The sequence below is a fragment of the Melospiza melodia genome, chromosome 7, assembly GCF_035770615.1.
Source record: "Melospiza melodia melodia isolate bMelMel2 chromosome 7, bMelMel2.pri, whole genome shotgun sequence".
Classification (NCBI taxonomy): domain Eukaryota; kingdom Metazoa; phylum Chordata; class Aves; order Passeriformes; family Passerellidae; genus Melospiza; species Melospiza melodia.
In genome coordinates, this window is record NC_086200.1 from 31,513,684 (window position 1) to 31,541,638 (window position 27,955).

General features: G+C 62.2%; 4 protein-coding genes across 6 annotated transcripts; 2 read left to right on the plus strand and 2 right to left on the minus strand.

The window, feature by feature from the left end:
* Window positions 1-1,370: 1,370 nt before the first annotated feature.
* ABHD8 (abhydrolase domain containing 8) lies at window positions 1,371-6,952 on the minus strand. Its single transcript, XM_063161255.1, has 5 exons — window positions 6,489-6,952; window positions 3,378-4,080; window positions 2,584-2,754; window positions 2,022-2,238; window positions 1,371-1,610 (listed from the first exon to the last, which is right to left on the minus strand). The coding sequence occupies exons 2-5, from the start codon at window positions 4,070-4,072 to the stop codon at window positions 1,461-1,463; spliced, it is 1,233 nt and encodes a 410-aa protein (XP_063017325.1). The 5' UTR covers window positions 4,073-4,080; window positions 6,489-6,952; the 3' UTR covers window positions 1,371-1,460.
* Window positions 6,953-7,967: 1,015 nt separating this feature from the next.
* MRPL34 (mitochondrial ribosomal protein L34) lies at window positions 7,968-8,564 on the plus strand. Its single transcript, XM_063160732.1, has 2 exons — window positions 7,968-8,044; window positions 8,136-8,564. The coding sequence occupies exons 1-2, from the start codon at window positions 7,968-7,970 to the stop codon at window positions 8,404-8,406; spliced, it is 348 nt and encodes a 115-aa protein (XP_063016802.1). The 3' UTR covers window positions 8,407-8,564.
* A 535-nt stretch (window positions 8,565-9,099) lies between these two features.
* DDA1 (DET1 and DDB1 associated 1) lies at window positions 9,100-13,261 on the plus strand. Its single transcript, XM_063161257.1, has 5 exons — window positions 9,100-9,158; window positions 9,894-9,974; window positions 10,308-10,359; window positions 10,699-10,760; window positions 11,266-13,261. Exons 1-5 carry the CDS (start codon window positions 9,156-9,158, stop codon window positions 11,374-11,376), a joined length of 309 nt encoding a protein of 102 aa, XP_063017327.1. The 5' UTR covers window positions 9,100-9,155; the 3' UTR covers window positions 11,377-13,261.
* A 2,820-nt stretch (window positions 13,262-16,081) lies between these two features.
* ANO8 (anoctamin 8) lies at window positions 16,082-27,512 on the minus strand. Of its 3 annotated transcripts, none has more exons than XM_063161258.1 (18): window positions 27,410-27,512; window positions 24,503-24,613; window positions 23,812-23,944; window positions 23,599-23,737; window positions 23,277-23,373; window positions 22,761-22,877; window positions 22,485-22,612; window positions 21,958-22,140; window positions 21,297-21,449; window positions 20,981-21,107; window positions 20,836-20,891; window positions 20,208-20,282; window positions 19,873-20,016; window positions 18,645-19,298; window positions 18,218-18,409; window positions 17,809-17,940; window positions 17,246-17,356; window positions 16,082-16,926 (listed from the first exon to the last, which is right to left on the minus strand). In XM_063161258.1, exons 1-18 carry the CDS (start codon window positions 27,510-27,512, stop codon window positions 16,264-16,266), a joined length of 3,318 nt encoding a protein of 1,105 aa, XP_063017328.1. In that variant the 3' UTR covers window positions 16,082-16,263. The 3 variants fall into 3 exon arrangements, with proteins under 3 accessions (XP_063017328.1, XP_063017330.1, XP_063017329.1); XM_063161260.1 differs by lacking the exon at window positions 27,410-27,512 and adding an exon at window positions 26,787-26,898; XM_063161259.1 differs by having other exon boundaries at window positions 16,085-16,926; window positions 21,958-22,119.
* Between the last annotated feature and the right edge of the window lie 443 nt (window positions 27,513-27,955).

Consider the following 27,955-nt stretch of genomic DNA (forward strand, 5'->3'; position numbering starts at 1 on the left):
CACGGGCTGGCACTCAGCACAGATTTGCACGGGTCCTGGCACGGCTGGCATTAAGCACGGCTTTACTGGGTCCTGGCACGGACGCGGCGGTGGCAGCGGGGGGTGGCAGCGCGACAGGAATGTGGCTCCCGGGGGGAGGGGACAGAGCTGTGACCCCACAGCCGGTGCGTGGCATTTGGGGGGCGTTGCTGGCGGGTTTGGGGTAAAATTCTCATTATGAGACAGCAGCGGGCGGGGCTGGCACAGGGGGGACACCCTGGGGACATCAGCGGGGACATCGCGGGGTCCCCTGAGCCGCTCGGTGCGGTGCCAGCCCCGTGTGGGGCAGGGGACAGGCTGGGACAAGGGACAGGGGCGAGGTGTCCGTGGGGTCGGCGCCTTCTTTGGTTTAAATGTCGGGAATTTTGGAGGGGGGGTGGTGAGTGGTGGCAGCTCCTGGCATTGCGGGTGGCACCGGGGGCATCCTCGGGTGGCTCCCGGGAATGGGGGGGTCGGGGGTTTGTACAGGAGGGGCGGGATCTGCGGGGATCGGGTGGTCCGGGATCCCAGGGAACCGGGCGGGAATCATCAGGAATCCCGGGAATCTCCGGGAATGGGGTCCCGCTGTCCCCCGCTGCTCCAGGGGCGGATCCCGGGGACGGAGCCGCGGGAAAGGCCCGGGGCTGGCCCCGAGGGGCTCTGCCCTAAAAGCGCTGCTGGCAGCGGGGACGTGGCCCTGGTGCCACTGGGGACACTCCGGGAATCTTCATCCGCATCATCCTCCTCCTCATGCCAGCAGGAGCCGTCGAACCCCACAAGGAACCCCCAAAATCCAGGCAAATCCCGACGTGGGGGAGCCTCTGGATTCTCCTGAAAACTGCCCCAAAAGTCCCTGCGGGGACCCTCCACGTCCTCCCGGTGTCCCCGGGTCCTTCCGTGTCCTCCCGGTGTCCCCGGGACTCTCCACGTCCTCCCCGTGTCGCTGTGCGCGGGAATGACAACGACGGCGACAAAAAAAGCCGGGACGGAGCTGCTCCAGTGCCGGGGGTGGCGTGTCCGGAGTCGGGGACCAGCTGTGCCGTGTCCCCGAGGTTTGGGGACCGACTGTGACCTATCTGGGGTTGGGGACCGGCCGAGCCGCGTCCCCGCTGTCCTGTCGGGGCTGGGAACCGGCCGAGCCGTGTCCCCGCTGTCCTGTCGGGGTTGGGGACAGGCTGTGCCGTGTCCCCGCTGTCCTGTCGGGGTTGGGGACAGGCTGTGCCGTGTCCCCGCAGTCCTGTCGGGGCTGGGGACCGGCCGAGCCGTGTCCCCGCTGTCCCCGGCCCTGGGCACTCGCCGCGCTCCTCTCCCGGCGCTGCCATCGCAGCCCGGGGCTCCTCCTCGCTCGGCCCTGGGCACAACCCGGGCTGGCGGCTGGGCCGAGCCCGCTCCGCCGCTGCCGCGGGAGCAGCCAGCCCGCTGTCCCCGCGTGTCGCTGGCCCTCATTTGGTGTCGCCGTCGCCGCGGGCCGCGGGCGTGTCGGGCTCCCAGAGGACGAACTCGTGCAGCAGCGTGTTCACCGTGTCGGGGCACTCCAGCATCACCATGTGGCTGCCTTCGTCGATCACCTTCAGGAAGGCGATCAGCAGGATCTGTGGGTGGCCAGCGGCACGGTGAGACCCCTCCCGAGGTGGCACGAGCCCCCAAAAGCCACTCTGTCCCCTCCCTGGCAAGTGGCAGGGCCAGGAAGAGCCCCAGCCCTGCCCCAGCCCTCCAAAGCCACTCTGTCCCCTCCCAGGGAGTGCCCCTGGCGGGGCTTGGAGCACCTTGGGACGGTGAGAGGTGTCCCCACCCATGACAAAGTGTCCCTGCCCATGTCCCAGCCATGTCCCTGCCCATGCCAAGCTGACCCTGCCCATCCCTGTCCCACCCTGACCATGACCATGTCCCTCAGGTCACAAAAGGATTGCCCCCTCCCTCCCCAAGGCTCCACAGCACCACCCCCTCCCCCCCATTTCGGAGGGTAGAGTCCCCAAACCCATCTCAGAGGTGCCACCCCGTACCTCTGCCATCCTCTGGTCCTCCTCGATGGGCACGAACTTGTCGTGCATGCCGTGCACCAGCAGCACGGGCACGGCCAGCTCGGCGTGGTACAGCTCGTCGCCCTCGGGCCAGTACTGCCCGCTCATGGTGGCCCTCAGCACAAAGGACGAGACGTTGAAGGCATTGCCCTCCTTCAGCAGCTGCTTCTCCTTGGCACCTTGGCGGGCAAAGCCGGCCCTGGCACAGGGGGAGGGGGCTCAGACCAAAATTCAGCAGTGCCAGGGTGAGCCCCAGCCCTCCAGCTCCCCAAAAGCCACTCCCTCCCCTTCCTCAGAGTGGCACTGCTGGCGTGAGTCCCCCGAGAGGTGACAGGAGATTCCAGCCCCCCCCAAATCCACCTCCTGTCCCCTCTCTCAGATTGGCAGTGCCAGGATGCCCCCTGAGCAGCACAGGAAGCCCCCAGACCCCCAAAAGCCACACTGTGTCCCCTCCCTCAGCAGTGGCAGTGCCAGGCTGACCCGTGGGTGGCACAGGACTCCCTCTGGGTGGCACAGGACCCTGTGTGTGGCAGCGGTGACTCACTTGAGGAAGCTCCAGGCCAGGCAGGGGGACAGGCAGTGCAGCACACACGGGGGCAGGTTGAAGATGGAGCACAGGCTGGGCTCCAGCGCTGTGGGGCCGCCCCCGTTGATCATGATCACCTTGTGCACCAGCTCGGGGTACTCGTGAGCCAGGAACGTGCAGAAGGACACCCTGAAAGGGTTAAAAATAACCACAGAGTGTTGGCTTTCCCTATTTTAATTATTAATTATACTAATTATATTGATTATATTGATTGTGATCACTTTGTGCACCAGCTCGGGGTACTTGTGTGCCAGGAACGTGCAGAAGGCCACCATGAGGGGACATTGGGACAGGGTGCCAGCGTGGCAGGGCTCTGTCTCCTTCGTTAGTCTGCACCTAATCAGGAGCCCTAATCCTGGTTTATCCTAATTATAGCCCCTGCCCTTGCACTTCCCTCTTGGGATTAGCTGGACACCAAGATGGTGCCTGCCCCAAGGGCACTCAGGAGCTCTGAATCCCAGGAGAAACAGGATAAAAATGAGATAAAAATGGGTTAAACAGGATAAAAATGGGATAAAAGAATGGGAACCCCAAACTCCTAAAACACAGGGTTTGTGTCCATTCCCATTTACCAGGATGATCCCAGCCCCTTACCCGTAGGAGTGCCCGATGAGGATGTTCCTTTTCTTGGCATAGCGCTTGAACACAGCCCAATTCCAAATCCCAGTAAAATCCCAAAATGGGAACCCCACACCCCTAAAACCTGGGGTTTGTGACCATTCCCATTTTCCGGGATGCTCCCAGCCCCTTACCCGTAGGAGTGCCCGATGAGGATGTTCCTTTTCTTGGCATAGCGCTTGAACACGGCCCTCATGTCCTCGGCCAGCGCATAGAAGGTGTAGGCGGCGGCCACGGGCGGCGCCGAGCTGCAGCCGTGCCCCGCCAAGTCCGGCGCCACCACCTCGTAGCCCAGCTTGGAGAAGAACTCCAGCTGCTCCTTCCAGATGTCCAAGGAGCCTCCGACGCCGTGGATGAAGAACAGCACCACGTCCCCGTGCGTGCCCTTGCAGCTGGTGATGCGCTTCTTGCAGTCCACCGTCACCACCCTCTTGGGCTTGCGCTTGCGGCGCTTGGCGGCCGCCCCGGCAGGCTCCGGTGCTCCCGGCTCGCCGTTGGCCTCGGGCACCGGGCACGGCGGGCACCGCCGCGGGCTCCGGGCGCTCTCGGGACGCGAGGCCTCGCCCAGGTTCTCGATCAGCAGCTGCCCGTTGCGGTAGAGCGTGATGCGGCGCTGGCAGCGCACGGCGCCGCGCTTGGGGGACGAGCCCGGGAATTCCGGGGGTCCCGGGCGCTCGGGAGCGCTGTGGTGGATGCGCAGGATCCGGCCGGGCTTCACCTCCAGGAAGGTGAAGCCGTCACTGGACTCAACGCTGTCCAGGGGCCCCACGGCGTTGGGGGTCTTGCCCAGCAGGCAGCAGAGGAAGCCGTCGGTGATGCTGGTCAGCATGGTGATGCCTGGGAAAATGGGGGAAATTGGGGAAAAATGGGGGAAAAATGGGATTCAGTCCTAATTCCAGCAGAGGAAGCCGTCGGTGATGCTGGTCAGCATGGTGATGCCTGGGCAAATGTGGAAAAACATGGGAAAGCATGGGAAAACAAGGAAGACCATGGGAAAGCATGGAAAAATGTGGAAAACCAGGGAAAAACATGGAAACATGGACGATTCCCCATCCTGCTTTTTTCTGGGTCACATCCCTGTCCCCAAGCCCTGAAGTTCCCATCAAGCCCTTGGAAAAGGGATTTATTCACGCTGAAAGAAAAAACCTGGGGGAAAAAAAGCCTGTTTGGAAGAGAAAATTCCCTTTTCCCAATAAATGTGGCGCACAGGGAAGTTCCAGCCCTGGGAATTCATTATTTATCCCACAAAGATAAATATTTATCCCATAAAATTGAAATATTTATCCCATTAAATATAAACACGTCTGTGGTCGGAAGCAGCATCCGAGGTGGGAATTAAAATTTAATTAAAATCTCTCCACAAAATAAACTAAGGAATGTGGGGTGTGGGATTATCCCGGCTGTTCCCAAAGCTCGCTGCTGGAGTTGAAATCTTGGGATTTTGGGAATATTCAGGGAAAAGCTGAATATTCAGGGAATGGGGGCACAGAGGTTGGGAATGGGTTAATTATGGCGGAGGGAAAACGAACACGGTGAATTATTGATGGCAGCGGGAGGAGAAAGTGGGATACAAGCGCTGATCCTGCGGGGTCCTGATCCCATTCCTGCACAATCCCAGTTCCCATTCCTGTGGGATCAGAATCCCAATTCCCATTCCTGTGGGATCGGGATCCCAGACCTCATTCCTGCAGGATCCCAGTTCCCATTCTTGCAGGATCAGGATCCTGTTCCAGTGGGATCCCAGTTCCCATTCCTGTGGGATCCCAGTTCCCTACATTCCCAGACTCCTGAATCCCCGGATCCCAGATTCCCGAATTCCCAGATTCCCGAATTCCCAGATTCCCAAATTCCTGGATCCCCATATCCCAGATCTGCAGATCCCAGGATCCCTGATCCCAGATTCCCGGATCCCCGTCTCCCGTCTCCCACCTCCCCCGCGCTCGGTGCCCGGAGCATCCAGGGGGGAAAGGCTGGAACAGGATCCCGATGGATGCGGGAAGGCGGGAATGGCGCCCGTTGCCATGGAAACGGGATGGTGGGGGGGATTATCCCGACCCGGCTCCTTCCCAGCCCCGCTCCGGCTGCCCGAGGGATCCCGGGAATCTGGGAAATCAGAAATGTGGGAATCCGGGAATCTGGGAATCTGGGAAATCAGAAATGTGGGAATCTGGCAATCTGGGAATCTGGGAATCTGGGAAATCAGAAATGTGGGAATCTGGGAATCCGGGGACATGGGAATCTGGGAAATCTGGAATCTGGGAAATCAGGAATCTGGGAATATGGGAATATGGAAATTTGGGAATCTGGAAATTTGGGAATCCTGGAATCGGTGAATTCAGGAATCAGGGAATTCAGGATTTGGGGAATCCAGGATTTTGAGAAATTGGGAATCCAGGATTTTGAGAAATTGAGAATCTGGGAATTTGGGATTTCAGGAAATCAGGATTTTGGGAATTCAGTGCCTCTTATGTAAGACTGGGAATGGAAATGAGGCAGGAATGGCAGGATCTGGCAGAGGGGTCCTGGAGCAAGAGAAATCCATCCTTGGGATCCTGCCAAAGGGATCGTGCCACTGGGATTGTGCTGTTGGGATCCTGCCTCGGGATCTGGCCTTGGGATCCTGGCACCGGGGCTGGCACAGGGAACACAGGAATGGCACGGGGGACTCGGGAGCAGGATTTGGAATCAGGATTTGGAATCAGGAGCCTTTGGGATCAGGATTTGGGATCAGGGCTTGGGATCTGGGGTTGGGATCAGGATTTGGGATCAGGGTCTGGAACCAGCCCAGCCTCTCCCTCCACCTCGGGCAGGTTTTCCCAAAATTCCAGCCGAAATTCCAGCGGGATCGGACCCCCCTCCCCCCCAGCAATCCATCCCCGCCGTTGCATCACGAGGGGAGGAAAGAAGGAATGAAGGAATGAAGGAATGAAGGGAGGAAGGAAGGAAGGAATGAAGGAAGGAATGAAGGAAGGAAGGAATGAAGGAAGCTTTTCCCCGAGTTGGTTTTCCAGGATAATTTCCTCCTTCCCCCGCTCCCTGGCGCACCAGCACAAATCCGGGTTTTTCCCGGCTCCTCTCTGCCCCACAACATCCCAACCCCCCTCGCATCCCAGATTTTGGTTTTCCCGACGGGAAAAATTCCCGCATTTTTGGGTCATTCCCCCCCCCCCCCCCCCCTCCACCAGCAGCACCTCGGGCGCCAGGACATTCCCGCAGCCCCGCGGGGGGAAAAAAGCGCCGCTCACCTCATCGATGGCCCAGGGGCTCCGGGGATGCGGGAGGAGGGAAAAATCCTGGAATTGCGCAGGATTCCCGCTGCAAATCCTGGAATTCGGCAAAATTCCCCGTGCAAATCTTGGAATTGCGCCGAGTTCCCCGTGCAAATCCTGGAATTCCGCAGAATTCCCGGGGGGGAGGCGGAGCGGGGCGGTGAAAATCCCGATTTTTTTTTTTTTTTCCCGGCGTTTTTGGGGGGGCGAGAGGGAGTGAATTCCTTCAGCCCCCCCCGAAAATTCCCCAAAACGCCCCAAATTGCCCAAACGGCCCCGAGTGCCGCCCGTGCCCGCTCCGGGGGCGCTCCGGGCTCGTCCTTGGAGCGGTCGCCATGGAAAAGGCAAAGCCCGAAGAGCTCCGGAGGGGCGGGACCGCGGCTGATGGACAGCGACAGAGGGGACCGGGATGGGGACAGCGACAGGGATGGGGACAGGGATGAGGACAGCGACTAGGATGGGGACAGGGACAGCGACAGCGGAGACAGGGATGGGGACAGCGACAGGGACTGCGGCTGATGGACAGGGACAGGGACGGGGACAGAGGGGACGGGACGGGGACGGGGATGGGCACAGGGACAGAAGGGGACAGGGACAGAGGTGGCATTTGCGATGGGGTGGTGACACTGTGGTGCTTTTTGGGATGGCAAAGGGGGCGAGTGTGGCAGTGCCATGAGCAGTGCCATGAGAGCGGCAGTGCCACAAACATGGCAGTGCCACCAACGTGTCACATGTGTGGTAGTGCCATGACTATGGCAGTGTCTCAAACCCATCAGTGCCACCAAGGTGTCACACGTGTGGCAGCGCCAGGGGTGTGGCAGTGCCACCCCCAGGAGGCTAAACACCAAACCAGGGCTAAGTTTTGGGTTTATTTTCCCAGATTTTGGGCTCGGGGAGGGTTGAGCCACATCCCCTCATTCCTGCTGGGCCACAAAAACGAGGAGGGAAAAATCCTGGAGCTGCTTCTGCTCTTGGGCTGGGATTGATCACAAAAAGGAAAATCCTGAAATTATCTGGCTTGGAAGGACCTGAAATCCCACCCAGACCCATCTTGGACCATCCCAGGCTGATTCCACCTTTCCTTGGACATTCCAGGGCTGGAGCAGCTCAGCTGCTCGGGGAATTCCTTCCCAAAATTCTCTCCCCCCACCCCCGCTCCTTCCTCCCCCCCCAAATCTCCCTTTTCCCATCCCAAATATCCCAAATCCACTCCCTGGCTCCTGTCCCTCCCCCTTGTCCCAGGTCCCTCTCCAGCTCTCATGGAGCTCTTCCAGGCACTGGGAGTGGCTTCGTGCCCCTATCGCGACATCCTGGGGGACAACCGACAGCCCCCGAGGCGACAAGGCCGCAGTGGCGCCGTTGCCATGGTAACTCCTCACGACCCCGAGACGACTACAACCACCATCAGCCCTTGCGGCGCAGCGCCGGCTGTGATTGGCTGGGAGGACGGAGCCAATGAGAAGCGGCGTTATTGGCGGGCGGAGTATAATGGCGGCGCTGGGCCCAGTGTGGGCGCGGGCCGGGGGCCGCAGGTACTGGGAGGGGAAATCTCAACTTTAAAATTCTAAATTTATCCTTTATTTCCTTCTCCTCACTCCTTTTTCTGCTTTAATTTCCCCCAAGCTTTTCCCTGCTGCGAGGTTTTCCTTTCCCGCTGCTCCCAAACGCTCCGGAGCCTCTTCCCGGGACTTCCAACGCCGCCGTTCTCTGCCGCGTCCCGGCCCCAGCATGGAATTTCCGACAAATCCGTGGAAAATCCCGGGGGAACGAGTACCAGCCCAACAACTGGAAGCGGAAGAAGACTCATGGCTGGATCAAACGGATCAGCACTCCCGGCGGGGTCGCCGTGATCCTGCGGCGGATGCTGAAGGGCAGGAAATCCCTGAGCCACTGAGGGAACCCCGGAATTCTCCGGGAATTCTTCTCCAGGAATTCGGGATGACCCCGCCGGGCCCTAGAGGAGGTGCCCAGCCCTGCTGGCCCTGTCACACCGTGCCTCTGAGGGGTTTGGGGCGCGGCTGTTCCTTCCGTTATTAAATTATCCTCACGTTTTGCCTGTGTTTATTCCAAGTTTTTAAAATTTTGTTTGTTTATAGACGTGAGAATGCGGAATGTGCTGAAATCCCAGCGTGTCTCCTGCGTTAATTAGGGCGGGGAATTTAACGAGGAGGGGGAATCTGGCGCGTACCAGGGCAGATATTTGGGAAAGTTAGGGGTGCGGAATTAGGGGTGGAATTCAGGTTTTCTTCACTTAGCAGCGCCTCTGCCCCATCCTCTGGGCTCCTGATTCCAGCATCACCTCTGGGATAGGATATAGAGAAGGAATTCTCCTCTTTTTCCAGCGCCGCTAATGAGCCGGCACTTAATGAGCAGCCCCCTAATTGAAGAGCGGACTCGCCGCTCAAACTACAGCTCCCAGCGCGCCCCGCGCCGCTCTCCATCCGGGTCCTCCCTCACTGTATCCGCCCCGCCCTTCCGGGCGGGCACTTCCTGCCTCGACCCAACCCTCCCGCCGATGATTGACAGGCGCGGCGTCCAATAGAAACGCAGTGTTCCGGGGCGCGGGCCAATCGGCGCGCGCGAGGCGGCCGGCCATGACAGTGGGCGGGCCGGGGCGGCTCCTCCCGGCTGGTGGCGGCGAAGATGGTACGTGAGCCCCCCGCCGCAATGGCGGCCCCGCGCCGACCTCGGCGGCCCGGCCGCGGCTCCCTGGCCCCGCCGCGCCGCCCGCGGCCTTCCCGGTACCGCAGCGGCGGCGGCGCCGCCGCCGCTTCCGGCCTGTAGGGCCCGCGCCCGCCGCGGCCTGGGCGGAGGTGGCGGGGCTGAGGGGGTGTGAGGGGTTCCCGCCCTCAGGGGTGGCGTTGAGGGGAGCCCCGGGCGGGGTGCGGGGGATTTGGGGGAGAGGGTAGAGCCAGGGCGGGGTTTGGGGGATTTGGGGAGCCCCAGGGCGGGGTTTGGAGTGAGGGGAACCCCAGGGCGGGGTTTGGGGGATTTGGGGAGTCCTAGGGTGGGATTTGGGCTGGGAGTGAGGTGGGAGCACCCCAATATGGGTGGGGGGCACCCTAAGGGAGGGCCGAACCATTTATTTTGGGTGAGGGGTAACTTAAAGTTGGGCAGAACCATTTGTTTCATCGGGGGGGTTAGGGATCACCCTAAAGTTGGGTTGAACCATTTGTTTTGTGGGGGGGGCTTAGGCATCACAGCCTTGGGATCACCCTGGGAATTTTATCTGGGGAAGGAAAGTTTGGAGCTGCCCAAATCCCGGGAATTTCCCCTCAGGCCCTGGAGTTTGGGGTGGGTTGGACAGACACCAATCCCTGGGGTTCCCTGGGCTGTCCTTGCCCGTTCCCTGAGGGATTTTTGGGAATTGTGGCTCCCCAGGCAGATTTCCTGAAGGGGCTCCCGGTGTACAACAAGAGCAACTTCAGCAGGTTCCATGCGGATTCCGTCTGCAAGGCTTCCGTGAGTGCTCCGGGGCCCCATTCCTTAATCCTGGAATTCCCTAATCCTGCAGTTCCCCAATCCTGGAATTCCCCAGTCACACAATTCCCAAATCCTGGAATTCCCCAGCCCAGTATTCCCAGATCCTGGAATTCCTTAATCCTGGCATTCCCATATCCCAGAGTTTTCCAATCCCAGAATTCCCCTATCCCAGAGTTCCCCAGTCCTGGTATTTCCCATTCTTGAATTCCCAAATCCTGGAATTCCCCATCCCAGCGTTCCCCAATCCCGGAATTCCCAGATCCCCCCCCATTCCCATCCCGTCCCTGAGTCTCTCTCTCGTTCCCGTTCCAGAACCGCCGGCCCTCGGTGTATTTGCCCACCAGAGAATTCCCCTCGGAACAGAGTGAGTCCTGCTGGGAAAATCCCGATTTTTATCAGCTCCACCAGGGACATCCCACAGTCCCAGCTCCCCCTCTTAATTCCCAATATTCCCTCTTTTAATTCCCAGTATTCCCCCTTTTAATTCCCATTTTCCCCCTTTTAATTCCCAGTTTTCTCTTTATTTATTCCCAATATTCCCCCTTTTAATTCCCAATTCCCCCTTTAATTACTCCTATTTTCCCCTTTATTTATTCCCATTTTTCCCCTCCAACAATTCCCAATTTTTCCTCCCTCTTTACGCATTGAAATCATCCTAAAACCTGACATTTTTAACTCTGTTTTTCCTTGGAATTATTTGCAGTTATTGTGACAGAGAAGACAAACATCCTCCTGCGCTACCTCCACCAGCAGTGGGACAAAAAGGTGACATTTGGGATCCAAATTTCCCAATTTTTCTGGGAATTTGGGATGGATTCATTGCAGGAATCATTCCTGTAGGAATGGTGAATGTGGGAATTCCAGGCAGGAAATCCTGGGGTGGTTCTGGCCCTGGAAATGAGGGGGAATTGGGATTGAGGGAGGTTGTGGTTGGGAATTTGGGAGTGGTTGGGTTTGGGAATTTGGGATTGGGAATGGTTGGGGTGTGGGAACGTTGAGAATGGGAATACTCGGGAGTGGGAATGTTGGCATTTGGGAATATGGGGATTTGGGAATCCCAGCATGTGGGAACACTGGGGATCCCCATGCTGGGAGTCTGCCCTGGAATTCCCTGGGAATTGGCCTTGGAATTCCCTGGAACCCCCTAAAATTCCCCAGAACCCCCCTGGACACCCCTGGAATCCCCTAAAATCCCTTGGAACCCCCTGGAACCCCCCGAGCCCCCGGCATTGCCCCCGGCATTGCCCGCTGACGCCCGGCGCTGTTGCAGAATGCGGCCAAGAAGCGCGAGCAGGAGCAGGGCGAGCTCGAGGGCGAGAACTCGGCCCCGCCGCGCAAAATCGCCCGGACCGGCAGCCAGGACATGACCGAGGACACTTAAAACACCCCGGAGCTGGGAGTTCCCAAGGCTCTTCCCGCTTCTCCTCACCTCCCGCACCCCTCCCCTGACCCGCTGGGAATTCCCAGGATCCGCCCTATTTATTTGGGATTTGCCTCGTGCCTGGTTTTTGGTTTGTATTTATGGGGTTTTTATGGAGAGGGAGAATTGTTCGTCCTTAGGGGCCCTAATTCCCAAAATTCCTGGTTTTTCTGGGGTATCCCAGAATTCCTAATTCCCCAAAATTCCCCCTTTTCCTGAGATTCCTGGGATTTGCTCCTGAGATCTCCCAGGTGAGCTCATTTCCAAAAATCCCCTTTTCCTGGGATTTATTCCCTTCCCAAAATTCCCTTTTTCCTGGGATTCCTCAGATCTGCTCCTTGTGAAATTCCAGGACAGCTCCCCCCCTTTTTTTTTACCCCCAAAATTCCACTTCTTTTGGGATTCTTGGGATCTATTCCCTGTGACACCCCAGAATTCCTCATTCCCAAAACCCCACTTTTTCTGGGATCTCCTCCCTTCCCAAAAATCCCCTTTTCCCAGGATTCTCCACATCCCCTCCCTGTAAAATTCCAGGATTTTTTTTCCCTTCACGTCCCCCTGGAGAAATTCCCAGGAATCCTTTGGATATTCCCAACCCAACCACAACTGTGAGGCCTTTCCCATTTTTCCAGAAAATTCCCAACCCCTTCCCAGGCTCCGATCATGGCTGGAGCCGAGCCCTGGGAATTTGGAACCCCGGGATTTTTTTGGGGCTGGATCCGCGGAATTTTTTTCCCCACCTTCTGGAAAAGCCGGGAGCGTCGATCCTTAAATCCCGATTTTTCTCCCGGGAATTGCTGGATCCTGTCCGAGGGATCACTCGGAATTCCCAGGACTGGGAGCGGCCCCAGATCTGGGAGAATCCTGGCTGGAATTCCAGGAATCCAGGATGGAATCTGGGATCTGGGCTGGAATTTGCGATCTGGGTTGGAAGAATCCAGGCTGGAATTCTGGGAATCCAGGCTAGAATTCCAGAATCCAGGCAGGAAATCCGGGAATCCAGGATGTAATTTGGGATCTGGGCTGGAATTCAGGAATCCAAGGTGGAATTCAGGATCTGAGCTGGAAGAATCCAGGATGGAATTCAGGAATCCAGGATGGAAGAATCCAGGCTGGAATTCCGGGAATGCAGAGCCCATCCCATGCTGCCCAAATCCTCAGGATTGAGACAATTCCCAGCCGCCTTTCCGGGACCATCCAGAGGCTCAGGATCCATGGAGACCTTCGGGAAAGGACTGGATGATCCCAAAATTCCAGCTGCTTTTCCATGAGGAGCTGATTCCCACAGGAATCCCGGAATTCGGGGCCTTTCGCCCTCCTCTTGCTGGGAAACCCACAGGATTTCTCCAGGAGATGTCCAGGATCAATTCCCAGCTCTGACTCTGGGAGGGTTCCTGCCGCCCCTTTTCCCGGAAAATCCCGGATCCACCCTCGGAATTCCGGGCTGGGAAGGGCCAAAACTCCTCCAGAAGCTCAGGAGGAGCAGGACACGGCTCCGGTCGGAATTTGGGACTGGAATTCAATCCAGACCTTTGGCTCTGTCTCCATTTTTCCCAATTTTTTTGTTTTGTTTTGTTTTGTTTTGTTTTGGTTGGTTGGTTTTTTTATGGAAGCGACTTTGGAATTCCTGGAATGCAGTGTTGGGGGGTGGGGGGAGGGGGAGGACAAGCGGAATTCCCGGGATTTTGGTTTGGTTTGGGATTTCCAGCTGGAGAACTCTGGGAGGAGCCGGATTTGAGGAATCTCCAGGAGGAATTCCGGGGGTTCCAGGAGAGGAGGGCGGATCCCGGGGTTCCCGAGGCTCGGGAATGTTGTTCCATTAAAGAGTTGGCACTTCCTGCTGGAATTCCCGATTTTCTTCCCCCTGGGAAAGGGCGATGGGAGCCTGGGGAGTGGGGATTTATCCCGGGAAAAATGGGTGGGGAATTCTGGGGGGAAGGGTCGGAATTGGCCAGAGCTGGGCGGGTTTGGGATCTGCGGAGGGATTTGGGGTCCCCCTTCCCTCTCTCCTCCACCTCATTCCCAGCTTTGCCCTGGAATTCCTGCAGCTCTGTCTCCCCCTTCCCTTGATCCCATTCAGGAAATCTTCTGGAAAATTCCCAGAAAATTCCCCTCCTGCCTCTTCCTGGTGCCTTCACACCTGGAATTCCCAAACTCCACCATTTTTCTGGCGTTTTTTGCCCAGTTCCCACCTCTTCCTCCTCATCCCAGGATTTTCTGTGTCCTGCAGCTCCCAAATCCCAGGATTCCCTCCCCGGACACCTCCAGGGCTTGGAATTCCTGGAATTCCCAGAGCCAAATCCTGAATTTTTTGGGATTTTTCCACCCAATTTTGTCCATTCCCAAACCCTAGGAAGTTCTGTCATTCTCAGCTCCAGGATTTTCCCTTCAAATCCTTCCATTTCCACCCAAAATCTGGGATTACAGAGCTGGAAAAACCTGGATTTTCCCAAAATTCCTGCTAAAATCCCAGATATCCACCGGAATTCTTTTTCCAGTAATTTCCAAAAATTCCACATTTTTATCAACAAGAAATTGATGGGATTTCAAGGATTTAATTGGATTTTTCCATCCTTTCATTTCCTGGCTCCTGGGAATATTTGGATCTCATTTTCCAGAGGTTGGAAATGCTGCTCCAGATCCCGGAGCCTAATTCAAATTTTCAAAAATGCAAATGAGATGCAAATGAGCTGTCGAAATAAATTTCTTTTTTATTGCGGATTTTACAAAAATAAATTAAAAATAAATAAATTAAGCCCCCCCTCCCCCCTCCCTTTCCTTCCTTTCCTGGAATTCCCATGGAATTTGCACTCCAAGGAAAAAAAATCAAAGGAAAAACCATTCCCGAATTTTTCCCTCCTCCAAAATTCCAGAGGTTTTTTTGTTGGTTTTTTGAGAAAGGGATGAAAATTCCCCAGATTTGGGGCTTTTCCCTCTGGGAATTCTCCACTCCAGAGGGAAATGGGATCAAAGCCATTCCCGGGGATTTTTGGGAAAATCCCGTGGGATGAGGGAGGGAGGAGGAGCCGGAGCCTCCTGGAATTCGGAGGTCTCATTTTCCTGGAACTCCCAACGTTCCCAGGGCTCCCTTTTCCTGGGATTTGCCCCAGGATCTCTCCAGGACATTCCAGGCCAGGGCAGGTGGGGGGATTGGGATCCTCCTGCATCCACGTTCCCAGATCTCCTTCCCAGATTCCCAAATCTCCTTCCCTGTTCCCAGATCCCAAAATCCCCAACCCCAAATCTCCATCCCCAATCCAAAATTCCATCTCCAATTCCCAAATCTCCACCCCCATTCCCAAACTCTATCCCTAATCCCAGTTTCCATCCCCAATTCCCAAATTTTCTTTCCCAGTCTCCATCCCTGATCCCACCGGGATTTTTCCCACCCCGGAGTGGGAACACGGAGCTTTTCCCTTTGGGAATCCCGGATTTTCCTGCCCTTATTGCTCTGGAAAATGGCTTCGATTTGGGATCCCAAAAAAAAAACCCCAAACCCCAAAATTCCATGGATTCTTCGAAAGAGGAGGGGGGGAAAAAACCCGAAAAAAATTCCAACCTGATTTTTGGGAAGAGGGAACAGGAGGGGGCTTGGGACCACTTCCCCCCCTCCCCCCCTTTTCCCAGCTTTTCCCTCTTTTCCCAGATTTTTCCCTTTGGGAATGGATGTCCTCAAGTGCCACCAACCCCGCGAAGCGAAGCAGGGAAAGGAGGGAGCGCATTCCCAGCATGGATCCCGCTGGAATCCAGGGAATCCCGGGAATCTGGGAAATCCAGGAATTCCTTCCCGCGGCAGCAGCGAAGCGGCTCCCACCCCCTCCCGCATTGTCCCTCCCCGTGTCCCCTCCTTGTCCCGCCCTTTATTGCGACAGAATTCCAGGGAATTCGGAGCTGGAGCCGGGAATGTCCCGCTGGGGTTTGGGATTTGGGAGAAGCGGCACCGGCGGCGGGATCGGGGTTGGGATTTAGTGCAAGAAACGCTGCCCATGCACGGCATTCCCGGGAAATGCGCCCCATTCCCGGCTGGAAAACTCCCGGGAAGGATCTCCGGGATTTGGGATTGGGATCCGCGATTGGGATCCGGGATCCAGGCGGGGGGAGCGGGCGGAGCAGGGTTGAGGCACGGCTGAATCGGGCTCGTCCCGGGGATCCCGGGAATTCCAGGAGCGGGATGTGGCTCCCGGGGATCCAAAGGCTGGAGCGCGGCGTCTCTGGAGGAAACGGAGTGTGGCAGAGTTTGGGATGCTCCAAAAACCGGGATAACTGCCCCCGCTTCCCGTGGAAACTGGGATAACAGCTCCCGGTGAGCCTAGGAAGTTTCAGGATGCTCCAGCCGCACCGGGATGTTCCGGCCGCACCGGGATAACTCGCGCCGTGCCCCCGGTACCGGGATTCGCCGCCCCGCCGCTCTCAGGCCTCCCCCGCCGTCCCCCCGCGGCTCCCGGGGCGGTGGCGGCGGCTCCGCGCGGCGGGGCCGGGGGGACCCGGGGGGGCACGGCCCGGGGGACCGGGGGGACACGGGGGGACACAGCCCAGGGGAGCGGGGGGACACGGCGGGGACACGCAGCACAGAGCACCGGAGCGGAGCGCGGCGCTGGCGGCCCCCGGGCCGGCCCCGCGGGCGAGCGGCGGCGAGAGGCTCCCGACGGCCACGGCCGCGCGCAGCAGGGACCGGGCGGCTCCCGTAGCCGCCGGAACCGCCGGAGCCCCGCTCAGAACCGGGCACCGCCGCCCTCCTGCTCCTCCGCCCGGTTCTCCGGCTCCCCGTGCGCTCGGAGCCCCGCTCAGAGCCGGGCACCGCCGCTCTCCTCCCCCGCCCGGCTCCTCCCGACCCCCCGGAGCCCCCGGTCAGAGCCGGGCACCGCTGCCCTCCTCCTCCGCCCGGTTCTCCGCTTCCTCCCGCGCCCCTTCCTCGTTGAGATGCGACTTCCCGGGCCCCGCGTCCGCCGAGGGCCCCGCGCGGGGCTGCGGGGACGCTCCGGCCGCGCCCCCGTTGGCACCGAGCCCTTCGGACTTGCCGAAATTAAAGAGCTTGCCGGGGTTGAAGGGCTTGGTGGGCGACTGCACCTTCTCGGTGCCCGCGTCCCGCTTAGTCTCGGGCGATTTGAGGAATTTGAAGCTCAGGAACCCCGGCAATTTGTTCTCGCTGCCCGTGGGCGACTGCGGCGACCTGGCGGTGGCGGTGCCGGCCGCGCCGGTGCCCCCGGACAGGAACTTGCCCTGCAGGGGGATGATCTGCTTCAGCTTCATCACGTTGTTGGTGGCCAGCAGCGAGCTGGGCCGCTTGGGTTTGTCGGGGCCGTGCGCGGAGGAGCCGCCGGAGCTTTTCCCCTTGGCCTGGCCCTTGTCGTGCGCCGGGTCCTGCCCGGTGTCCCCGGCCTTGGCGGCCTCGTCGCGGGCGGGGTCGCGGTCGCGGCGCGCCTGGAGCTCGGCGTGGCGCTGCCGCTCCTCCTCCTCGCGCTTGCGGCGCTGCTGCTGCTGGAAATGGTGCTGGGCCTGCCGCTCGTGCTTCTGGGGACAGCGACAGGGGACATCGAGGGGACACCGGCACAGCGAGGGGGCACCAGGACATGGAGGGGACGCTGGGCATGGGGACATCGAGGAGGACACCAGACATGGGAACACAACAGGGGACACATCTAGGGGACATCAGGGACACATTGAGGGGCACATTCAGGGGACACTGGGCTTGGGGACACTTCAGGGAGGTCACAGGGGCATTTTGGGGAGGCCATCGGCCATGGGGACACCTCTGGGAGCCCAGTGGTGCTGGGGACACTTTGGAGACACCTTGGGGACACCTTGGGGATGCCACCCCAGCAGGACCCACCTTGAAGGCCTCACGGCGCTGGTACTCCAGCTTGGCCATCTCCTCGGCCACCCAGGCGGGAATGTCGGGAATGGCCACCTGGATCACGTACTTGAGGAGCAGGGCGAAGTGCTGGGGACAGGGGGACAGGGGACACACCTCAGTATTCCTGGCACTCCTGAAATCCCATCCTTCCATCCCAAAATCCACCCCTTCCATCCCAAAATTCGGAATTTCCGCCCCAAAATCTGGCCCAGTGTCCAGGGAATTAATTAATTAATTGTCCAGGGATCTGAATACCCAAGGCTGTCAGTACCCAAGGCTGTGAGTACCCCAGAATTTGAATACCCAGGGATTTGAGTACCCAGGGATTTCTGGCTCATCCAGCCCAGCACTCACCCGGCCATCCCCACCCTCGGCCATCACCTCCCTGAGCCGTGACCCAGCCTGGGCACCCCAAACACCCACTGAGGTGACCCTGGGGTGACCCCAGCCCCCATTGGGGTGACCCCAGCCCCGACTGGGGTGACCCCAGCCCCCATTGGGGTGACCCCGGGGTGCCCCAGCCCCGCTGCCCCCGGTACCTCGAGCACCACGACGCAGACGATGGCGGCCTGGGGGCTGAGCCCCGGGAAGAGGCGCTGCAGCTGCCCACACTGAGCGATCAGGTAGCAGTTAACCATGATGGCCAGGACGCCCATGGCCTCCATCACCTTCTGCAGGACACGGTTGAGGCATTAATTAAGGGTGGTTTTGGTTAATTTGTTAATTAGTGTGGTGGTTAATGGGGATCACACTGAGCTGATGCTGTCCCCGCTGTCCCCGTGTCCCTTGTCCCACCTGCCAGTAGCCAATGCTGTCCCCATGTCCCCTGTCCCACCTGCCAGTGGCCGATGCTGTCCCCATGTCCCCATGTCCCCTCTGTCCCCCGTCCCACCTGCCAGTGGCCAATGCCGTCCCCATGTCCCCATGTCCCAATGTCCCCCGTCCCACCTGCCAGTGGCCGATGCTGGCCACGCGCTGCCCGAAGGGTCTCTGCAGGCCCGTGCAGAGCTTGAAGGCGTCGCTGCGGATCTCCAGGACGTTGTTGAGCAGCGCGCAGGCGGCCGCCAGCGGGAAGGCCGAGGAGAACAGCACCACGTAGCCAAACTGGATGAACATCTCCTGGTAGTCCTGGAAGGTGTCCTGAGGGGACAGCGGGGACACCGCACAGGTCACCGGGGGCTCCAGGGTGGCTCTTGATGGGACACCTCAGGAACGGACACTCTGGGAGGCCACCAGACACAAGGACACCTCAGGGGCCCCATGGGACACCTGGGGAATCCTGATGGCCGCAGGGACACCTCAGAGAGCCCCAGAACACCTTGGGGAACCCAAGAGGTCCAGGGACAATGGGACAAAGGGGACAGAAGCCACCCACCTCATACTTCTTCATGCAGCTCTCCACCTCAGCCTGGGTCAGCTGCGTGGAGTAATCCTCCTCGGGGGGGTCGATCCACGAGGCGCGGTTGCGCTTCCTCCCTTCCTCCTCGCCCTCCTCCTCCTCCCTCCTCCTCCTCCTCGCCAGCACCGCCGGCTCCGCCGCCCTGCCGGGGCTGCCGGGCTGCGCTTCGGCCTCCTCCTCCTCCTCGCAGAGCTCGAACACGGCCGCGGGGTCCATGCCCTTCTCCACCATGGTGGGGCTGCCCTCCTCCAGGAAGGGCTCGTCCTCGGTGCCGGCGGGCTCGGCGCGGCGCTCGGCGCGCTCGATGAAGCTCACCTTCTTCAGCTTCAGCCCGCAGTCCAGCGCGCTCTCCTCCTCCGAGTCCGAGCCGCGCCGCTCTTCCTCCGCTGCCGCCTCCTCCTCCTCCTCCTCGGGCACGCCGCAGCCGCCGTTCAGGCATTTCTTCTCGCCGCGCTCCGCAGGGCCGTGCGGGGGCGGCCGCGGGGCGAGCAGGCGGAGCAGGGCCCGCCCGAGCTCCCGCAGGCTCCGCACGCTCAGCTCGCCGCGCCGGAGCCGCCGGTACAGGTGCGGCTGCGACACCTCCCGCACGTTCTGCAGGAACTGCCGCGTGATCAGCAGCGTGGCCAGCATCTGCGGGGACACGCGGGACGCGGCGTCACCTCCCCACGCCAATGGCCGGGGAATGTCCCCACGGCCTGGCCCCGCGGGGTTCCTGGCGCTCCTGTGCTGTCCCTGCTCCTGATGTCCCCACGGTGTCCCTGCTCTTCTTGTGGTGTCCCTGCTCCTCCCTGTTGTCCCTACAATGTCCCTGCTCCCCTTGTGGTGTCTCTGCTTCCCTTGTGCTGTCCCCGCTCCTGATGTCCCCGCAGTGTCCCTGCTCTTCTTGCGGTCTCCTCGCGCTGTCCCTGATCCTCTCAGCTGTCCCCGTGGTGTCCCCACCCCTCTGTGTCACCCCCCACAGTGTCCCCTCTGCTGTGACCCCCGCCCACCGCTGACACCCCCATGGGGCGGGGCCGCAGCAGCGCCACCGCCACCCTGCGTGGGCTGGGGACACCCGTGTCCCCTGGGTGTCCCCTGAGTATCCCCTGGGAGCCCCCTGGATGTCCCCTGAGTGTCCCCTGAGTGTCCCCTGGGAGCCCCCTGGATGTCCCCTGAGTGTCCTCTGGGTGTCCCCTGGGTCCCCTGGGTGTCCCCGCGCTCCTACTTTGGATACTCCCAGGGTCCAGCAAAAGCGCAGGAGGCGCCTGAGGAAGATGAGGGACAGGTGGAGGTGGAGGAGGATGGAGGGGAGCAGAGCCTCCCGGAGCTGCCGCGCGAGGCTCTGCGACAGGGACAGGATGAGCAGGAGCTGCGGAAGGGACACAAAAGGGACACAAAAGGGACAACACGGCGACACCACACAGGGACAGAGACACGCCGTGAGCCGCGCTGGGCGGGGACACAGGCGGGGACAGCGGAGGGATGCGGTGGTGGTAGAGGCGGTGGAGGGGTGTTGGGGACACTGTGGGGACATCGGCCCCGCTGGCAGGGTCCCCTCACCTCCTTGAGGCGCTCCATGTCCTTGAGGTAGAATCCGATGTAGAAAAGGCTCAGGTAGGAATTGACGAACTGGAACTGGCGACGACAGCAGGGTGGCACCTCGGTCACCTCGGTGTCCCCTCAGCGCTGGCTGAGACCTTCTGCTTCCCTCCGTGTCCCCTCTGTGACATCTCCAGCCCCAGCTGTCACCTCTGCCGCTGCCAGGACCCCTCCGGTCCCCTCTGTCCCTCCTGGACCTCTCTGGTCCCCTCTGTCCCTCACCAAGAGCCACTGGGACCCCCCAGTGCCCTCTGTCCCCTCTGTCCCCTCAGCAAGAGCTGCCAGGACCTCTCCAGTCCCTCCCACTGCCCTGTGTCCCTGATCCTGGCCCCCTCCAGTCCCCCAGTGTCTCCTCCGTGCCCCCATGTCCCTGTGTGCCCCCATGTCCCCCATGTCCCCAATGTCTCCAATGTCCCCGTGCCCCCATGTCCCCCATGTCCCCAATGTCTCCAATGTCCCCGTGCCCCCATGTCCCCCCATGTTCCCATGTCCCCTCATGTTCCCACGTCCCCCAGTGTCCCCAATGTCCCCGTGTCCCAGTCTCCCCTCAGTGTCACCCCAGTGTCCCTGTGTCCCCGTGTCCCCTCACCAGGACCATTTTGATGATGAGGTGTTTCTCATAGGCGCTCTGCAGCCGATAATTCTCTGCAGGGCACAGGGTGAGTCAGGGGGGCCCGGGGGTCCCAGGGCCACCCCAGGGCCACCCCAGGGCCACCCCAGGGTCCCCAGCGCACCCATGTCATTGAGCCACAAGGCCACTTTCTTGTAGAGCTCGTCACAGGTGGTGACAATGACAGCCAGGATGATTTTGGGCAGGAAGCGAAGGACGCGCGGCAGCTCCTGGATGCTGAGCACCAACTCCTGTGGGGACAGGGACAAGGTGGGGACAGGGATGGGACAAGGACAGGGATGGCACAGGGAGACAATCAGGGCCAGGATCAGGACCGGAGCAGGACCAGGAGCAGGAGCAGCACCAGCAGCAGGAGCAGTGTCACTGTCACTGTCCCCAGAGCAGTGCCACTGTCACTGTCCCCAGGGCCAGTGCCACACCTGGAGCTGGAAGCAGCCGAGCATGAGGAGGAAGACGACGGTGAGGCAGGCCAGGCAGACGGGGAGGCTGACGAGGCTCTGGAACAGGAGGCGCTTCCAGGGCGGGTAATAGAACTCCTCAGCGCTGGTCACCGGGCTGATCCGCTTGGTGCCCTGTGGGCATGGCCCGTGGCACACACAGGGGACAGGGACAGCGACAGGGAGCCATGGCACACCCATGGGGACAGGGACAGGGACCCACAGGGCACTCACAGGGACAGGGACAGGAACAGGGACAGGGAGACATGGCACACCCATGGGGACAGGGACAGGGACCCCCGGGGCACTCACAGGGACAGGGACAGGGACAGGGAGACATGGGGCACCCATGGGGACAGGGACAGGGACCCATGGGGCACTCACAGGGACAGGGACCCCACAGAACCAGGGACCCACAGCCCATGGCACACACAGGGACAGGGACCCCACAGATCCTGGCACCCCACAGCTCCTGGCACCCCACAGATCCAGAGACCCCTGATGGGACCCTGGGGCTGGTGGCTGAGCCCCCCTCAGGATGGGATCTGGGGGCCTTCCTGAGGAATGGGATACCCCAAAAGGGGTGGGATCCCCCAAGGAATGGGACCCCCAGAAGGGAGGGGACCCCGTGCTGGTGTCTGACCCGGAACTGGGGCCGCGGCTCCTCCAGGGACTCTGCGGGGGTGTCCAGCGTCCCCCACTTGTAGGCGAACTCGGCGCCGCGGCGCTTCCACTCCTCCAGGAACAGCGTGGCCCAGATGACGTTGAAGATGGCAAAGACCACGCAGGAGATGTCCTGGCTGGTCTGGGGGACAGACGGCACCAACTGCACCGGGGTTGGTCCCCTCCCCGCCCCCACAGCCCCCAAATGCAGCCCTGGGGCGTTGGGAGTTCCCCCAGCCCCGAGGGAATGGATGGGGTGGGGCATTGAGGGAAAAGGAGGAAGGAATCCATCAGGGATGGGGGCAAAACCCCACAAGGAGGGATGGAAAACCTCAAGGAAGGATGGAAACCCTCAAGAAGAGTTGGTAAACCCCAAGGAGGGATGAAAACCCTTAAACGAGTGTGGAAACACTCACAGAAGGATGGGAACCCCAAGTGGGGATGCAAACCCCCCAGGACGGTTGGGAAGCCCCCAGAGTGGCCCCAGAGTGGCCCTAGAGGCTCCACCTGGTCGCTGTCGGTGAAGGTGTAGAGGATGGAGCCGAACACGGCCGGGTACACCATGGCCGAGGTGTAGAAGCCCAGCCAGGCGAAGTACATGGCGATCTTCACCCCAAAATAGTCACAGATGTCATCTGGGCAGGACACAGGGGACATCAGTGGGGCCGGGACCCCAAAACTCCACTGGAGTCACCCCAAAGCTCACTGGAGGGCTAGGACCCTACAAACCCTCCTGAGGTGACCCCAAACCCTCCGAGCCCCACAAAGCGCCCCCGGTCTCACCGAGGGGCTGCGCCTCGCACACCGCCTGCACCCAGGACTTCATCAGGCGCTTGAGGATCCTCTGCTCGTGCAGCGGGAACAGCTGCTGGATCACCCCCCGTGCGGCCAGCTCCGGGACTGCCACGGGGACACGGCGTCAGCGACAGCGGAGACACGGGGACACGGCCCGGGGTCCCCACTGCCGCCCCGAGGGGCCCTGGGGGGGCGGGAGTAGGGGTGGGGACAGTGGGGACAGCTCTGTGCCCACCAGGATCCTACAGACCCCGCCCAGGGATGGGGACAATGGGGACAGGGGGTCATGGACAGTGGGGACACGGCCCGGGATCCCCACTGCCACTCCGTGTGGCCCTGGGGTGGTGGGGCTGGCACAGGGACAATGGGGACGGTGGCACGTGGGAGCTCCGTGCCACAGGGCCAGTGCCACCAGGTGCCACACGTGGCAGTGTCAGCAGTGTCACTGGCTGCCATGGCACTGTCACCGGGTGCCATGGCAGTGTCACCAGGTGCCACACTCACTGATGGGCTGGCCCTCCAGGAAGTGGATGTTGTGCAGGGACTCGCCCTGCTTGGCCCGCAGGTTCTCCAGCCAATAGCGGATGATGCTCTGCCTCTCCTGCGGGGGACACGCTGCCATTGGCCCTGGCCTGTCCCTGTCCCCAGTGCCAGGGGTGCCTGTATCCTCACCCAGCCTCCCCAGATCCCCATATCCTGTATCCCCATATCCCTGGATTCCCGTTGTTCTGTACCCACTATCCCTGTGCCCCACATCCGGGTATCCCATATCCCCTTATCCCACATCCCGTACCCCCACACCCCGTTCCCCACACCCCGTCCCCACCTGGGAGCTGAAGAAGCCGAGCTCGTTGTCGATGTTCTCGTAGATGAAATCCTCCTCGCAGGAGAAGCCGCGGGTGCCGCCCCCGAACTCCGCCTTCACCGGCTTGCGCAGCCCCAGCTCGTCCGCCCCGCGCAGCAAGCTGGGGGCAGCGTGGGGACAGTGTTGGGACAGTGCTGGGGACATGCTGGAGACATGCCGGGGACGGGCACGCACCTCTCGTAGGTGGCGGTGAGGAAGAAGGCGTAGACGCGCGTGTGCCGGTGGTGCCGCACCTGCACGATCAGCTCGGGGATGCCCAGGCGGATGTGGTTCAGCAGCCACAGCAGCGTGTGGTCATCCGTGCTGTCTGCGGGGACAGCGCTGTGTGTCCTGCCCCGTGTCACCGGCCCGGTGCCCATCCTGCCACGTGTCCCTCATCCCTGTTCCGGTGCCCCTCCATCCCTGTGTCCTTCACCCCACTCCTGATCCTGCCATGTGTCCCTATCCCAGTCCTCATCCCTCCAGGTGTCCCTCATCCCTGTCCCCATCCTGTCACGTGTCCCTGTCCCGGTCCCCATCCATCCACACATTCCCTATCCCTTCCCACGTCCCCACCCCTCCCTGCATCCCCAATACTGCCCCATCCCACGTCCCACCCCAATCCCACACCCCCAATCTCCCAATCCCCCAGTTCCCCATCCCCTCTGCCCCCTCCCAGGCTCTTCCTACCATCCCCACCCGCTCCTGCCCCGGCTATCCCGGTTTTCCTGGCCACATCCCAATCCTGGTTTTCCCGATCACATCTCGATCCCGGTTTTCCCGGCCCCACCCCAATCCCGGTTTTCCTGGCCACATCCCGATCCCAGTTTTCCCAGTCCCACCCCGCCCCTATCCCGGTTTCCCCGGTTTCCCGGCCCGTTCCTACCCGGGAATGTCATCAGCACGTCGCAGTTCTCCGTGGGCACCGTTTTCATCCAGGCCTTGTGGGACATGATGTAGCGCCCGGCCTGGAGCAGCCGCTTCCCGAAGAGTTTATCTGCGGGGGGAGGCCGGGCAGGGATCAACCCCCGCGGGCAGCGGATCCCAGAGCGCCCCGGAGCCCCGGGCTGGCACCGGGACTCGTCCCCGCCTGTCCCCAGCCCGGCCGCGGCACGGGGCAGGGCGGTGCCACCGCCCTGGCATCGGGTTTCTCCTGCGGCAGCTCCCCAAATCGGCCCCGACAGCTGCGGGGAGGAGCCGCCAGCGCGCCCCGCCACCCCCGGCGGTGCCCAATGTCGCGGGGTGTCCCCTCGGAGCGTCCCCAAGGGCTCTCACCTCCTTCCGGAGCCCGGGCACGGAAAAGCGCAGGAAAAACGGGGATGGGGAAAAGCAGCCGGTCTCCATGGAAACCGCGCCGCCGCGCCGGGCTGCGGTGGGGACGGTCCCCAAAGCACCCCCGGGTGCGGTGGCACCGAGAGGACACGGCCGCAGCCCCGCCCCGGGGTGGCCGCGCCGCTGGGACGCGCTGTCCCCGTGCCCGGTGTCCCCAAAGCGCCGCCCGGGGAGGGTGGGGACGGGGAGGGATCCCAAAAATCCACCCGGCGCTGGCAGGGAGAGAGGGAGACGGTGGGGACCCCGCTTGTCGCTTCCCTGCCTGTGTCCCCTCGCGCCTCAGCGTCCCCTCCTCGGCCCGGGATGTGGCGGCGCCCCGGGGCTGGGAAGGGCTCGGGGTGCCGGAAACCGCCCGGGAAAACAGGAAATGCCAGAGCTGATGATGCCAGGAAGGCACCCCAAAACCGGGCACCTCTGTGGGACCCCCAAACCCCGGAACCTCTGTGGGACCTCTCCAAACCCGGGAACCTCTGCTGGGACCCCTCCCCAAACCCGGGCACCTCTGTGGGACCCCCAAACCCGGGAACCTCTGCTGGGACCCCCCAAACTCTGCGCCCTGACGGGCTCTGAAAGGCTCCGCTGTCCCCGAGCCGAGGGTGGCACTTGAGGACGGCGCCAGGATGTCACCCCCGCTGTGGCACCGGTCCGGCAGGCTGGGCACGGCCGTGTCCTGCCCTGGGGTGCGGGGGTGCCAGGCTGTGGGGGTAAGGGGGTGCCAGGGTTTGGGGGTAATGGGGTGTCAGGCTGCTGGGCGATTGAGGTTTAGGGGTGCTCGGGTATTGGGGTGCCAGGGCGTTGGGGGGCTGGGGTGCTCGGGTGTGGGGATGTTGGGGTATCGGGGTGCTGTGGGTATTAGGGGTCTGGGATGTTGGGGTGTTGGGATGCCAGGGTATCAAGTTATTGGGTGCCAGGGTGCTGAGGTGTTGGGGTGACAGATTTTTGAGGTGCCAGGCTGTTCGGGTGTTGGGGTGTCTGGGTGTTGGGGTGTCTGGGTGTTGGGGTGCCAGGCGGTTGATGTTTCTGGGTGCAGGGGTACCAGGGTGTTACAGTGCAGGGCTCTTGGGGTGACAGGGATGGGATGCCAGGGTGTCAGGGTGCTGGGGTGCAGGGGTGCCCGAGTGCCAGGGTGTTGGTGTATCAGGATGCCAAGGTGCCAGGGTGTTGGGGTGCCTGGGTGTTGGGGTATCAGGATGCAGGGGTGCTGGGGGGCTGAGGTATTGGGGTTCCAGGGTGTTGGGGCGTCAGGCTTTGGGGATGTTGGGGTACCAGGGTGTTGGGGTACAGGTGCATGGTGGTGAGGTGCAGAGGTAGCTGGGTGTTGGGGTATTGGGGTGCTAGACTCTCAGGGTGCCAGTGTTTTAGGGTGCCCGTGTTTTAGGGTGCCAGGCCATGGGGATATCAGACTGCGGGGCTATCAGTGTGCCCGGTGGGCACGGGGCACTGGCGGCGGTGGCCGTGCCACCCTGGCCGGGTGGCCGGGTGACGCCGGCAGGCTGAGCTCACCCACCCTGCATTATTTATGTCCTACCCGCAGCGGTGCCACCCGGCGCGGGCGGCGGCTGCGGGGCCACTGCCACCCGCGTGGGGCAGTGCCCACCCCGGGGGCACAGACCCAGGCCGGGGGGGCTTTCCGCGCCCAAGCTCATGGAAAAGGGGGGTCCCCAGGCAGGCTGAGCTTGGGGGGTGACCGCCACCCTCACCCCGCTGTCCCCGCGGCCCCTCCCGACACGCGGTGCCACCACCGAGGTGGCCCCGAGGGCTCGGCGGGGCCGGCGCGCCGTGTGCCACCCCCCGGGTCCCCCCGCTTGTCCCCGTTTGTCGCCGGCCGTGCCGCTCACCTTGGCTCCCGGGCTAAGGTCACCGGAGCTGCGGCGTGGCGGGCACCGAGCGGTGTCCCGGGGGGCACGAAGTGGGTCACCCACCGCCGGCAGGAGCCCCGCTCGGTGCCGCAGCTGCCACCAGGCCCCGCCAGCCCCCCCGCCGCGGGGACCCCGATCCGGGGATGTCACCTGGCCCCGCGCCACGCGGGGGAGGGGACCCCAAGGCCGGCGTGGGGACAGCGACACAAAGGCTGCGAGCTGCGCCACCCCCCTGTCGTGCTGGGGGAGGCACGGGCCTGGCAAGGGGGGGGTGGCGGGGGCAAAACGCCTTCCCGGGGTGGGGGGGACACGGGGGGTGTCACCGGTAGCGGGGGGGACACGGCGTCGGCTGCCAGCGCCATCCCGGGGGGGCTCGGGGCTGTCCGGAATGGGGGGAAAGGTGACAAAAAACCCTCCGAGAGCCACAGAACCCCCCCGCAATGAGGCGGGACCCGCCCGGGCGGGGGGGCTCGGAGCCGTGCCGGTACCGGGGGGATGCTCAGAGCTCCGGTACCGGCAGCCCCGACCCCCCCACCGCCTCCCGGCCCGCATCCGCAGCGAGCCGCATCCCGGCCCCCCCCGTGCCCCCCGGTTCCCCGTACCCAGCACTCCGGTGGGCGCCGCCGGTTCCGCTCGCTCCTCCGCGGCCGGGCCCCGCCGGGGCCGCTCTCCGTCCTGCGCCGCGGCCGCCGCCGCTTCGGGCATGGTGCGGGGCTCGGCGGCGGCGGCGGGGCCGGTGCATGGGGCCGCCGGGGCCGCCGGGGCCGCCGCTGCCGCCGCCGCTGCGGCCGGGAGGAGGGACAAAGGCGGCCGCGGCGGAGCGGAGCGCGGAGCCGCCGCCGCTCCCGGTACGCTCCGGTTGGCCGCGGCTCCCGGCCACGCGTGTCCGGCCGCGCCCCGCGGGGGGGTCCCGGGGGGAGCGCGGGGGGCGGCTCGGAACGGGGGTGGCACCGGTGGCGCCCCCGCGGTGTCCCCGGTGTGCCCCGAGGTGTCCGCCCGTCACCTCCCCACATCGCCCCCCTCGCCGTGCTCGGCCTGTCCCCAGCGGTGTCCCCAGGTGCCACCGCCCCGTGCCCCCGGTGCCCCCCCGTGCCCCCTCAGTGCCCCCCCCGCCCGGTGAGGCGGCTCCCGGTAACTCGAGCGGGGTG

Excerpts from the sequence above, each read along its gene's own strand:
- ABHD8 (XM_063161255.1), bottom strand. The coding sequence starts at position 4,072 with ATGCTGACCAGCATCACCGACGGCTTCCTCTGCTGCCTGCTGGGCAAG. Across the intron at positions 2,755-3,377 it reads CTCATCGGGCACTCCTACGG|GGTGTCCTTCTGCACGTTCC; the intron begins GTAAGGGGCTGG and ends TAACCCTTTCAG. Across the intron at positions 1,611-2,021 it reads AGGACCAGAGGATGGCAGAG|ATCCTGCTGATCGCCTTCCT; the intron begins GTACGGGGTGGC and ends GGCCACCCACAG.
- MRPL34 (XM_063160732.1), top strand. The coding sequence starts at position 7,968 with ATGAGAAGCGGCGTTATTGGCGGGCGGAGTATAATGGCGGCGCTGGGC. Across the intron at positions 8,045-8,135 it reads GCGCGGGCCGGGGGCCGCAG|CTTTTCCCTGCTGCGAGGTT; the intron begins GTACTGGGAGGG and ends ATTTCCCCCAAG.
- DDA1 (XM_063161257.1), top strand. Across the intron at positions 9,975-10,307 it reads ATTCCGTCTGCAAGGCTTCC|AACCGCCGGCCCTCGGTGTA; the intron begins GTGAGTGCTCCG and ends TTCCCGTTCCAG. Across the intron at positions 10,360-10,698 it reads AGAATTCCCCTCGGAACAGA|TTATTGTGACAGAGAAGACA; the intron begins GTGAGTCCTGCT and ends AATTATTTGCAG.
- ANO8 (XM_063161258.1), bottom strand. The coding sequence starts at position 27,512 with ATGCCCGAAGCGGCGGCGGCCGCGGCGCAGGACGGAGAGCGGCCCCGG. Across the intron at positions 22,613-22,760 it reads GTGCGAGGCGCAGCCCCTCG|ATGACATCTGTGACTATTTT; the intron begins GTGAGACCGGGG and ends TGTCCTGCCCAG. Across the intron at positions 20,283-20,835 it reads TCATCATCAAAATGGTCCTG|TTCCAGTTCGTCAATTCCTA; the intron begins GTGAGGGGACAC and ends TGTCGTCGCCAG.